Consider the following 14016-nt stretch of genomic DNA (forward strand, 5'->3'; position numbering starts at 1 on the left):
CAGCCCACAGGAATTATTCCAGTGCTACAACTCCAGGAAGCATATACTGAATAATTTGACAACCGATTACTTGCTCTCTACATTCTCGGATCTGCCATATTGGGTCTCCAAACCCCAAGGAGAAATATGCTACTCTCCAACCACCTTAACAATCTCATTCAGCTGAAAACTGGGACAGTGATAATCAGGAGAAAATGCCACCACCCAAAATCTGTAAATACCTTCCCCCCAAGACCAAGACGTTTGTTACCCATTTGTTCAACATGGCTACATTTATTCTCCTGTACGGCTATAGTCTAGGAAACAGTTAAGCCCTTCAGTTGCCTGAGGATCTTGTGTCTATATCACTGAGATAGCATGCCAAAGTGCCTCTATGGACGTCATCCTATTCTGTTATGTCAGGGTCAGACATTTGTGGGCTAAAATTCTATTAGCATTCAAAGGATTAACCTCAGCAATGTTTGAATCCCATTTCCAGCAGGAGTTCTCATTACTCACCCCTTTGTCTTCCCATCTGCTTCTGGGTAAAATTCATTGGTAATTTTCCCAAACTTGGAAAAGATTTTGTGAATAACATTCTTCAGTTTCTCAAGACGGTCTGGTCCAACTTGGGGAACATTATCCACTAGAATTACTGAATCAATTCCATCTGCCTCCTGTGGCTGGTCTTTTAGCACATCACCAAGTAATTCTGCAAAAAGAAAGAGGGAGAAAAACTCAGCACCAATCTCTGGAGTAAATGGGGAAGGGAGGAAAGAGATGAGAATTCAATAGCTATTTTACCTACAACCTTCTCAAACACCTTTAAAGAGTTCAGGAGTAACTGAAAGCTGTATGGAACACTGAGCTTGACTGAGTTTACTAAAACGAGGCCAAAATGTTCCCCCTTCCCTCCCACACCATTTTAACAGAGGTGTAATCTACTAGGACATGCTTAATATAGGGCACAATTTTCTGAAGATCACAGATGCTAGCTTGACATGACAGACCACCTTCCATTGTCTGTTTCTCTAGGAAAGATCTCAACACTTTATATTTAAAGACATTTGAAACCTCAGCAGCCTACAACTAGAGGAGTTAAATCTTGTCCTAAAAGTCCCCCAAATTGCTTATGAATCAGAGCACTACAACAGTTACCTACAAACCCACACTGAACTAAATGCGGACATCAAGAAAGAATTTTGACATCACCTTTCCTCCCACATCAAAAAAGCCTTAGCACGATTCTCCATTGGAAGCCCTGTATGTTGTAGCATCACTGTAATTATAGTTGGGAAGTCATGATCATTCTAAGCCTTTAATTAGAACTTTGAAGATGATGCATTGGAGGCAAGAGATCGTATGTCCATATCCCTCCCTCTCCTCAGATTTCTGCCAAGGAGGGTTCACAACAGAACGTGGCCAGCAGCAGCCTTTCAGCACTGTGGTGACAGGAAGGGATGGGAACTGCTTGGGGGGGGGAAGGGGGAGGGAGGAGAGGGTGTGGAAAGGGAAGAATTGGCCCATGTCTTTGCAGAGCTCATCCCTCCCCCCCCACTGCAGGTTGGGCTGGAAATTGCTTACCCTCCCTACTTCAGCACTTATCTGAGGGGTAGAGAGGCTCCCCTGTGCTGGTGCTCCAGGCGGCTTTGGTACATGCAGGGTTCGACTCCTCTTGGGCAGCTCCCTGGGCACTGGCCCAGTCAGAGGCAGTGGGGGACAAAGAAACCTGCCAGGCAGGCTGCAGGTGTGCCAAACATTCCTGCCAGGGGCTGGTAGGGGGCAAAAGGGCAAAGCAAGGAGAGGACAGCGAGGAGAGGAGCATGTAAAGGGCAGACGGGTGGGCAACAGAGGTGACATGCGGGGTGGTCACGTGACCACCCCAACCATTAAATTATCCCCCCATTATTGACAGGTACAAGTTGCCTATGGAAGTAAGGTTGCCAACTTTCTAATCGCACAAAACCGAACACATTAGCCCTGCCCTTCCTGAGGCCCCACCCACACTCACTACATTTCCCCTCCCTCAGTGCTTGCTCTCCCCCACTCTCACTAAGTTTCACTGGGTTGGGGCAACAGGGTGGGGTGCTGGAGGGGGTAAGGGCTCTGAAGTGGGGCTGGGCATGAGGGGTTTGGGGTGCCTGAGGAGGTTCCAGGCTGGGGCCGAGGGATTTGGAGTTCTGGAGGAGGTTGGGCTCTGGGCTCAGGCTCTGGACTGGAGCTGGGGATGAGGGGCTTGGGGTGCAGAAGGGGGCTCCAGGCTGGGGAGTGGGGCTGAGGGATTCGGAGTGCAGGACGGAGCTGCGGGTTGAGGCAGGGGTTTGGGGTGAAGAAGGGGGTGAGGGCTCTGGGGTGGGGCCAGGGATGAGGGGTTTGGGATGCAGAAGGGAGCTCTGGGTTTGGGGGGGGCAGGGCTGGGGCATGGGGTTGGGACATGGGCTTACCTCAGGCAGCTCCTGGTCAGCGGCGTACTGGGACTAAGGCAGGCTGCTTGCCTGCCCTGGCGCCATCTGCACTGTACCGCAGAAGTGACCAGCAGGTCCAGCGCCTAGGCGGGGGGAGGAGGCACTCCACACCCCAGCTTCCACTGGCCAGACTGTGGATCCCCGTGGCCCCTCCACCGCCTAGGAGCGGTTGCTTCTGGGGCGCAGCCCAGTGCCAGGACAGGTAGGGACTAGCCTGCCTTAGCCCCACAACACCGCCGACTGGACTTTTAATGCCCCGGTCAGTGGTGCTGACCAGAGCTGCCAGGGTCCCTTTTCAACTGGGTGTTCCAGTCGAAAACCTGACACCTGGTCACCCTATATGGAAGTGGGGAAAATTTGTTAAGCCATTTTAAGCACGAGGCAACTGAACGTATCTTCTCAACCCTCTTGACATTCTGACAGGTCATCCGTATCCTGCAAACCCTCCTAGCCCATCTCCTACAACACCCTTTACATTGCCTGAGAAAAAGTTTAGCTGGTAGGATGGTACAGTGAGCCTGTGTTTCAAGTTTCTATTTGGAAAAGGAAGTTAAAACCAAAATAGTCTTACTCTAATATTATGGTTGAGGTTTTACATATACAGAACTCAGGAAATTCAGAAGTATAGTTCCTACAGAATCATGGCATGGACACAACAAATTTAGTTCTCACTAGGAAGACAGTGGTAGTTCAAGCTGTAACTGAACTTCTATTCTAATCCTCCATTTTCACACACATATATTAAGGCATAAACATTATGTATGTGCAATGTATCCAAGGTACAATTGCTCTGGGAACCATAACTTTCACATGCACATAAGTCACAGAACCTCAACAACACCACTGCATTCATGTAGTTTTTCCATTTCATAGAATACAGGTCAGATTTCTGGGTAGTGTCTAGTAACAGCCCCCCCCCACCTGCCCTCCACCGCCCAAGATGGGAAATTGACAGACTCCAAACTAATCCCCCCAAACAAATCCCCCAGTACTAAGACATGCACTGACATCAGATCCATTAATCAAAATGACATAGAAACAAGGACTAAGTGCCACTTTATATCTGCTTTATGTAGCAAAGCCCAAGATTTATAACCAGTGCATCCCATTACCTTGTTATACTATAAGACTGAAAAAATATCTCCTTCAGTTTTACCAAGGCTTCTAGTTATGCTATCTGACTGAGTGGAACAAAGTCTACTGACAAAAAGGCTAAATAGGGGCAGAAAAAAGATCTGGAGACAACAACAGAGCAGAAATAATTCTGACAATCCTGGTTCCTTCAGATACTCAAATAATTATCTGAATTCAATCAATTTATGCCTGTAATTTCCAAAAAAGATGAATCATTGCAAAAACACTACTAAAATATAGCTAATACAGAAGAGAGATAGGTGTCATTTCACTTCTGAACTGCAATTTAAAGATGCAGTCTGGAGAGTCAGACTGTGTAGACAGCATTCAGAAATCAGGAAGATTTAATAAGCATCATGAAAACACCTAAATACCAGAAAACATGACAAGGTGTTGGAAGTGCTTAAAGCTTTAACCACCAGTTTTTGCCAGCTGTCTAGTAACTGACGTGATCAGAATTTTTGAATTATTTACCCAGAGGCTGAAACTGGGAAAGAAAAGACGACAGTGTTGGGAAATATCTGGCATTGATAAATGCTTACTCAATTTCAACCAACCAGAAAACAGAATATTAGACCTTGTGTTATTTTTAATTTAGTGAATATACAATTACGTTGTCTGTTAAGCCTGCTATAGTTTGTTCCAAACTGTTCGGTTTTATGCATAAAACATTACCAAGATTACACAGGATTGACAGTTACTATACAGATTTTGGCAAAATGTGTTAGCACCACAGTATTATTATAAATGAAGGATAGATAAATGCAAAGTGGTTTTTGCTTTGTTTTTTTGCTTCTTTATGATGCAAGCGGTCTATAAACTCAGATTCCAAGGCCAGAAGGGATCATTGTGATCATCTAGTATAATATGATATGTATGTATAATATGATATAGTATAATATGTATAATACAGGACACAGAACTACCCCCAAAATAATTCCTAGAGCATATCTTTTCGAAAAACATTCAATCTGGATTCAAAATTCGCCAGTGATTGGTAAATTGTTCCAATGGTAAAGTACCCTCCCTGTCAAAAATGTATACATTGTTTTCAATCTGAATTTGTCTAGCTTCAATTTACACCACTGGATTATATAATATCTTTCTTTCTCTGTCAGACTGAAGAGCCCATTATTAAATATTTGTTCCACATGCAGCTACTTATAGACCAACCAAGTAACCCCCTAACCTTCCCTTTGTTAGATTGAGTTCTTTGAATCTATTTAATTTATCACTAAAAGGCATATTTCCTCATTCATTAATCATTTTTGTGGCTTTTCTCAGAATGCTCACCAATTTATCAACACCCTTCTTGAACTGTGGGCACCTGAACCAGACAGTATTCCTGAAGCAGTCACACCAGTGCCAAATACAGAGATAAAATAACCCCTCTAGTCCTACTTGACACTCCTGTTTAGCCATTCCAGGATCACATTAACTCTTTTTGACCACAGTGCAGTCCTGGAGGAATTCTGCACTACTGCACATGTGCAGAATTCACGTCCCTCCGCAGAATTTCTTGCTTCCCCATCACGTTCTGTGGGGAAGTGAAAGGAAAGCCATACGGGGTTGGGGGCAAGTCTAGGGATGCCCGGGTGCATAGTTTTTTGGGGGGGAAATTGCCCCCCAAATAGAGGCAAGGCATGGCAAGGGGGAGAGAGAAGAAAGATATCATGCGGGGTCATGGGCCACTGCTCCGGCCATTTCTGTGAGCGCAGAGCTGCCTCGCTGAAGGAGTGTGTGGCACAGCTCTGCTAACTCTGCAGCTGGATGCCACCTCCTGGGTCCATGCTCCCCTTCTGTGTGCTGGGAGCCATCCTGTTTTCTGTACAAAAGTGAGTGCCTGCAGTGGGGCAGGACAAGGGTGGGGGGCAGGGAAAATGGGGGAAGGAGGATGGGACATGGAAGAGAAGGGGAAGGGGAAAGTGGGAGCCCAGCACGCAGCGTCCTCTTGGCAGCAGCTGCTGAGGATCCCCTGTTAAGCAGGCCCATCGAACACCCACACCCCCTGTACCTGGACCACCCCGATGAACCCCCTGCATCTGGACTCCCACCCCACTGAGTCCCAAGCAGCTATATCTGAATCCCCACCCTACCAGCACCTGAACCCCGCCCCCCCAGTCAAGCCCCCTCCTCCCACACATCGACCCCCACCCCCGATGAGTCCCAACCACCTGAACCCCCCCCCAAATGAGCTGGTGTCCAGATCCCATACTGAACTGCCCTCACCCCACACCTGGATCCCAGTGGGCTGAGCCTGCCTGCCCACACGTGGTGCACCTAGAGTAGAGGGGTAGGCTCGGCCCTGGTGCTGCGTTAGGGTCAGGTGCAGCAGGGTCATCTCCCACTTCCATGCAGCCAGTGGCCTGTGCTCCCCCACTGCCATGCTGGAGACTCCACATTTATGTATTGACAAAATCTGTAGAATTTTAAAATATTGTGCACAGAAATTTTATTTTGTTGGCATAGAATTCCCTCTGGCCTAAGTGTCACATTGGGAGCTCATGTTCAGTTGATTATGCCCCATGGACCTCAAATCCTTTTCAGAGTCATTTCTTCCCAGGACAGAGTCCCCCATCCTGTAAGTATGGCCTATATTCTTTGATCCTAGCTGTACACCATTTACATTTAGCTGTATTAAAATGCATATTGTTTGCTTTCACCCGGTCTATCAAGCGATCCAGATGTCACCAGATTCAGAGCACTGTCCTCTTCACTATTTACCACTCCCCAACTTGGGTGTCTTCTGCACACTTCATCAGTGATGATTTTATGTTTTCTTCCATGTCATTGATAAATAAAATCAAAATGTCACTTGGTATCAAAAACAACCATACTGGGTCAGACCAATGGTCCATCCAGCCCAGTATCCTGTAATGATCAAGTGATCCATCCAGTTACCCATTCCCAGCTTCTGGCAAAGAGAGGCTAGGGACACTTCAGAGCATAGTTTTTCATCCCTGCCCACCCTGACTAACAGCCATTGATGGAGCTATCCTCCATGAATTTATCTAGTTCTTTTTTGAACACATCAATCCCTTAAAGAAGTTTAAGTATGCTACATCAAAACTATTACCTTTACCAACCAAATTTATACCTTTTCCTTCCCACAGTTTTTTCAGTCTCTCCCTCTCCCCTCAATCAAAAATCCAGGTAGTGTCTTAAATGAAAAACTAGGCTATTTGAAAGCCAGAAAAACGAGGACATCATAAGAGCCAACAGAACAAAAATTATGTAGTTGATTCCTTGTTAACGCAGGGTTGCCCCAATTATAGCTACCAGTGGAAGATAAGAGATTAATGCAATTCATTTCCAGCTGAATTAAAAAACAAAACAAAACTAATTTTGGATAAAGAATGCATTTGTTAAAAGGTTGGACGCATATGTCCCCTTCAATTCAGGTATTAGACAGAGGTCACAAAACCACCCTGAGACTCTGCAGAGGTCCTCCAGTGGAACCTGGGAAGATTAGACAACATTAAAATAGGTAACCTTTAAAAAAAAAAACCTTTTTTAAAAAAAACAAACAATCTACTATACAAGTAACAAGTAGGATAAGTGAGGAAAGGTTAGAAAGCAACCGCACCTCCTCCCTTCCATTTTGTTGTCTTTGCACACTTGACAGCAGTATGCATAGTCTAGGTCACTGTTTCTGCTGAACAGTCAGTTTCTCCTGTTTGTTTCTTTTCTCTGTTTTTAAAATGCCAACACATTCAAAATACAAATATGACAGTAAAACCATAAAACATGACCGTAAAATCTGCCAGAAGGAATCACAGCATAGGTGAACTACATTAAAACTATTTCTAAATAATTGTTGAAACCAACTCCAAGCAAGTTGATAGTACCTATTTAAAAATGACAGACCATACATTTAACAAATTTCAGGATCTCTCAAATGTGAGTACTACCCATATTGCTATACGTGTCAGAAACCTGGACCCTGCTACAGGCAGACTTAGAGCCGCTAGAGCCATTCTATACAGGCTAAGTAAATTCTGAGTAAAAAGTGGTTTGACTTTCTGCAAAATGTCACAATCTCACAAAGCCCTGGCCTTTCTTCAGTCACTCATTATATCCAAAAGTGGCATTACATGCTTTTCAGCCATGTCATTGGGATGAACAAAAGCATCCCAGCACACTGTGCGCTCTCCAGTTTCGAATGACACGAGAAGGGCTGCACACGCTGACCCTACCTGGCATTGCCTGTAGTGCCACCCCAGAGACAACAGTCTTTAGTAGGCTGTGCACTGTGTCAGTTAGAGTGACCACGGGTGATGGCATCACACTCGGCACTGTATAGCAAATTTCCCAGATCTTAATCCTATGACTGAATGAATTTCTGGGGCAACATGTAGGATGGGGTGGGCAAACTTTTTGGCCCGAGGGCCACATCTGGGTGGGGAAGTTGCATGCAGGGCCATGAATATAGGGCTGGGGCAGGAGTGCAGGAGGGCATGCAGGGTATGAGAGGGTGTGTGTGTGTGCAGGAAGGGGCTCAGGGCAAGGAGCTGGGGTGCAGGAGGAGTACAGGGTGTATGAGGGGGCTCAGGGCAGGAGGTTGGGGTGCAGGGAGGGGTGTGGCAGGGAACTCGGCAGGGTGTTGGGGTGTAGGAGGGATGCGGTGGGGGGGGTTTGGGGTGCAGGCTCCAGCCCAGTGCTGCTGGGCTACGGCAGCCTCCCTGCCCCCAAGCCACTCCAGGAAGCAGCCAGCACCATATGGGGGGGGAGGGGAGAAGGGAAACAGACGACACTGCCCTCACCTGTGGGTACCTCCCTCAAAGCTCCCATTGGCTGCAGTTCCTTGTTCCCGGCCAATGGGAGCGGGGGATGCCTGCAGACAAGAGCAGAGCATGGAGCCCTTCGCCTCTCTTCCAAGGGCCACAGCGACGTGGTGCTGGCCCGCTTCTAGGAGCGGTGCGGGGCCAGCGGCGTCACGGGGGTGGCAATCCCACAGGCCAGATCCGAAGCCCCGACAGGCCGGATCTGGCTTGCGGGCCATAGTTTGCCCACCCCTGATGTAAGGGAACATATCAGTGTTCACAATGCTAATAAGAAGAGGAAGAGAAACAGTAAGTCACAAGTCTCTTTTCAAGTCACTACATGGTAGGCCCTTAGGATCTTTAAATTTTGCTCCATCTTGTCCCAGTAAGTTATTTATGTGGTCTTATTCTACTGATAGCCCACAGCTGACACAGAAGCATGTTTAGCAGTTAATTTCTCCTCACATAAGGGTCTGCGGCAGTGACCATCTTTTTGTTGTGCTTCTGCAATGCATAGTACAGTGGGGTCTTGGTCCACGACTAGGGCTCCTAAACACCATCATCACCAGTTTGAATACTACTTGCTTTTAAGGTAGTATCTACATTAAGAAAGTGACTGCTGTAACGCTGACAATGGCGATCAGCAACAGGTGCCAAAACTGATTTAACTGCTATTGAGTGAAATCAAGACCACCATGCACTGACTCGCAAATCACATTTTCTGCAGTGGTGTTGTAAACTAGGTGAACCGATTTTCATTACCTCTTTGCCACTGGTTCAGGACAAACTGATGTAGATGACAGGTGTCAGAAAGAAATTAATTTTGTAGTGCATACAGGGCTCTCAAGATGCACATCCAGAGTTTGCAACACCATTCTCCTAGTAGCCAAGACAGCAAAATACATGAAAGACATAGAAGTGTAATCACTCTTCTCTGGGATTTAGGTGTTGGTAGTTTAGTTTGTAAATGCAATAGACACTTTAGGCCCCAGAGTGAAAGAAGGAATTTTGAAATCTCTGCAGGGACATGACAGCTAACCAGAGAGGATAAATTTTAATCAAACACCAATATGTTATTTAAAGTATTTTTCCTTGCCATAGCAAGAATTAAAAAGATTTTCATATATAACAGATAGAAATGGAAGCATTTCCAACAAGTAGTGACAAACCAAAGGCCAAAGAAGAGAAACTCCACTGAGAAGAAATGCAAGACATGTTTATGATCAGACAGAACCACTGATGGTATAAGGAAATGTCACAGTTAAGATTTCTGAATGTCTTAAAGTCTTTTGCATAATCAAGTTTCCAGACATCTAGACAGACTGAGTAATGCATATTTAAACTTGTTTTCTGTAGATTCTCCCTGCTGTACTATATACACAAACACAGCTTTATCTGGATTGAATTAGGGTTGTACTGAAGGAAAGACCTACCAGACCAGGTTCCTTGGCCTGCTCCCCTCATGCTGCTCCAGGCTAGCAATAGCTCAGAGTGCACAGAGTTAGTATAGCCAGCATGTATACTCTACCCTATAGTGCAGACAATCATGTCTGGAATGGAGGGGTGTTATGCTCCTGGTATCTTCAAGAGGCAGATGGTCCCTTGGGGACCATTACCAACTGATTTAAACTAGGGCAAGCATGATACTTGACATAGCAGAGGATTTGGTCCACTGCAAAGTAAAAGAAATTAACTTAACTCACCAGCACAGTCACAATCAGTGAAGGGTCAGTGGATCAGAGTGGAGAGGGCAGGAACTAAAGATATTACAGAAAAAAAAAGCTAATCTTTCCAATGGCTTTCCACAAGCACAAGATTATTCTTAGTGCAATGACTGAGATGGACATATTACTTCCTTTTTCCTTCAAAAACAGATTCTCAAGAGAAAGAGAGAACAGTTGAAGCAGCAGTGAGCAAAGATGGAAAAGTCAGGCTAGCTGGTGAACCAGCAAGAATTACATTAAAATCTTGTAACCAGGTTACTTATATGACATTCCCTAAACACCAGAAAGAGTTTAGCCCTTAACAATGAAGTGGAAAGGGAGAGCCTACCTGGTTCTGGAATGGAATGAAGAGAAAAATTAACACAGTCATTCCAAACTCAGCACAGGGTACCTATATACTCCACAATTTAAAAAACTCACAGCAGTTTACTCAGGCTCACATGGCTTGGGCTAAGGAGCTGTTCAACCACCTCACAGGATCCTAGAGCCCAGGCTCCAGCAGGAATGTCTATATCCCAATTAAAAAGCTCCTTAGCCCAAGTCAGCAGGCAAGGACCAGCCAAGGGTATCTAACAGCAGTGTAGAGATACCTAAAGGGCCTCTCCCAAGATGGGGGAAAAAACCTGACCAAGCAGTTTTTACCATGTCTGCTTTAACCACTGCACAAGTTTAGAAAAAAACATACAAATAAGTTTCTTAGCCTAAAGCAATTTTTGTACAGTTTTAGAGTTTAACTGTTCTAATGTAGTAAAGTAACATCTCACTGCCCCGCAATATACACACTGTATATGCATTGTTTACTCGTAGAAATAACTGATTTTTACTTAATTTATATGCAAATCAGATTTTAAAATCAGAGGATCTTTTCAGTTCTGACACCGCACTTAGACATTACGAGAGCCTATAATTACTGTCTGTTTCAATACAGTAAATACAGGTACAGCACAACATTGCTTATAAGATTCCATTGTGTGCAAGTTTAGCTGGTTTATCAAGGTCTCACTACAGTAAAGAAATGGTTTTGGAGTAGTTTCACCACCCCACCCCACAACCACAACACAACAAATTATATGCATTTCTAGATAATTACACACGATAGCATTCAACTATATTTTCCATGTAGCTACACATCTTGGGTTCACTAGTAGTAAATAAAATGCTCTTCAGCTATTGCATTCTGAAGATCACATAAGAGCAATCCTATCCACTCACTGATGGAATGACCCCTCCCTACCATTCTCAAAACTTTTCACTCCGTAGACCTTGAGGAGAGGTGTTTGATGGGCTGGTTTGAAAATCCATATGCTAGATAATCCAAAATAACTAAAGGATGAGATCTGGGAACAATCAAGTGAATTACATCATTGTCCTGGGCTGGCAAATATGCAAATGCTTTCAAATGTTAGTGGGTTTAAGAATGAAAAGCCATTAAGTTTACCAAATACTTTATGGTACATTAATATGAAAGGTACTTAAGAGGTTTGGTTTAATAGGTTTTATATTATAATAAAAACACTGCTTTTAACAAACTTACCGTTTAAGTTAAGTGTACTTGGAATACAGCAGTACTAATATAGAAGAGACTCTCTACTGCTCTCACGTGCACAGACGCCATCTGCTAACATTATGAGCCCTTCATGGCAGAGACTCTATCCCCACTGTGCATTTGTTTGCATAACAGAGTGAGGACCCTATTCTGAAAAGGATTCTGAAGCAGCTGCTGTAATAGAAACACCACATACGAACAGCGTGGCTGGCATGTGCGGGATGGAAGAGACGCCTGCTCTGGGACCCCTGGTGCAAATGCCAAGGAACGCTACACAGCGCGCAGCAGATCACAGGGGCTTGCGAGAGCCGCAGCTCGAGCGGCTCTCCCTCCCCACGGTGCAAGCGGACCAGCGGCAGCGCCGCGGGGTGGCACCGCCTGGCAAGGGGGGCGGGAGCCTGGGGGGGTCTTGAGGCCACGAGCCTCCCCTGCACCGCTGGCGGCTCACCAGCTAGTCACCAGGGGGACCAGGATGCAGGGCCCCTATGGAGCCGCTTCAGCGGGGTCCCAGCCCGGCTCTTCTCAGCGAGCCGGGCCTAGAGATGCCCGTCAGGCCGCCCGCCTCCCTCACGCGGCGCCGGGGACAGGGCGGACGGGAATCCGGAGCCCAGCGCAGCACGGCCTAGTCGGCGGACGCTACGCCCCCACCCACCGTGATGCCCAGGCGGGCACCCAAGGCCCCGGTCTCTGACGGCTCCACAGACCCGTGGGCCCCGCAGCTCGCCCCTTCCCGCCTGTCCAGGTTTGCGCCGCTCCGGCCGCCTCTGGAGGCCCCCCCCCCCCGCCACGCCCCGCGCCTGGAGGCCCGGCCTGACCAGGCCTCGGCCCCCGGCGGCCCAGCCACACAGCCCCGGCCCCCGCACCTTCCTCGCTGATGTCGTCCACGAAGTCCTCGGGGTCGCTGAAGGAGACGTCGTCCTCGGGCTCCTCCGCGGGCTCGGCTTCCTCCCGCTCCTCGGCCGCGGCCTCCGCCTTCTCCTCGGGGGTCTGCGGGCCGGGCGGCTCCTCCGGGCGGGCGCCGGCCTCCTCAGCGGCGGGCGGCGTCTCCTGCGACGCGGGCGATGGCGGCGCCGGCTGCTCCTCCTGGGAGCCGGGCGATGGCGGCGCCGGCGAAGACGCTTCCTCCCGCTGGGGGGGCCCGTCCGGCTGCTCGGGCTCGTCCCCGGACCCCTCGGCTCCGGCCGCCGCGGGCGCCTGGCTCTCCTCCGTCTCCTGCATGGGGAGGGGGTCGCTGCTGGGCCCGCCGCGCTCACTCAGGCTCTCCGGGGAAAGGCAGGGGGGAGGGGAGTCTCCGACGGCTAGGCCATGTGCGCGAGACCCGGCGGGCATGGCGAAGCAGAACACACCAACTCCTAGTGTGTGGGGGGAGGGTGGGGTGTAATTTTTCACCCAGTACCTTCCTCTCGCCACGCGCTCTATAATCACCTGGCCTTCTTCTCCATCCCGCTCCCTACAGCGCCGATGGCGACTTCAATCCCTACCTCCCCTCAAAACCAATTCTCCCTTCTTCATACACCAGTTTGGTTTAGTCCAACATGGCAGCCCTCGTCAGCAGCACTAGGTGAGGCCTGACTGAACCATCTTGGAAGGTGGAAAAGGGAGAGATACCGAATACACCTCCCTGTATAGATTAAAAATAAAATGCACCCAGGGTATCTGCTATTGTAATGTATTTAAGATAAGGGGGTAAAATGATAAAACGGTATAATAATAGGATAATATATCCCTGGTACCCCTACAAATGTTGTATAATGGACATAGCCAACGCGTGGACGCTACCAACGCCAATCGAAGGGAGGGTAGCACATGATCATGGGCGGTACTAGGAGAAGACACAGCAAACATTTTAGGAGACTATTTAAACCCCCAGTAAAAAGGGGTCACATTTAGGATGGTACGGTCCAACAAAGGTCGCCACATCAGCGCTCTCTCTCTCCCCTTCACGTGGTTGGAAGAACACTTCCTAGGGAGGTTCTGGGCGCTGGGAATAGGGACGTGTGACCGCCATGACACTAGAGGCAAAGTATGAGCCTGAAGTGACTCTAGTGTACTCCTGATCACTCTCCTTACAGTGTGTATGGTAACACCCATTGCTTCATGTTCTCTGTGTACAGAGACAGGTTTCAGAGTAACAGCCCTGTTAGTCTGTATTCGCAAAAAGAAAAGGAGTACTTGTGGCACCTTAGAGACTAACCAATTTATTTGAGCATGAGCTTTCCTGAGCTACAGCTCACTTCATCGGATGCATACCGTGGAAACTGCAGCAGACTTTATATACACACAGAGAATATGAATATTTTCTATAGTTTCATATAGTTTTCAATAGTTTCATATTCTCTGTGTGTATATAAAGTCTGCTGCAGTTTCCATGGTATGCATCCGATGAAGTGAGCTGTAGCTCACGA

At 47.4% G+C, this 14016-nt stretch overlaps 1 protein-coding gene across 1 annotated transcript in view; it reads right to left on the reverse strand.

The window, feature by feature from the left end:
- EIF3B (eukaryotic translation initiation factor 3 subunit B) overlaps positions 1–13134 on the reverse strand; it is a 34073-nt gene extending 20939 nt beyond the window's left edge. The window contains exons 1-2 of the mRNA XM_073361985.1: positions 12475–13134; positions 499–691 (exon numbers count right to left, since the gene is read on the reverse strand). Of these exons, the coding sequence (XP_073218086.1) occupies positions 499–691; positions 12475–12940 (659 nt within the window). The 5' untranslated portion in view covers positions 12941–13134. The remainder of the gene's footprint in view (positions 1–498; positions 692–12474) is intronic.
- Between the last annotated feature and the right edge of the window lie 882 nt (positions 13135–14016).

The sequence above is a fragment of the Lepidochelys kempii genome, chromosome 10, assembly GCF_965140265.1.
Source record: "Lepidochelys kempii isolate rLepKem1 chromosome 10, rLepKem1.hap2, whole genome shotgun sequence".
In the NCBI taxonomy this organism is placed as follows: Eukaryota; Metazoa; Chordata; order Testudines; family Cheloniidae; genus Lepidochelys; species Lepidochelys kempii.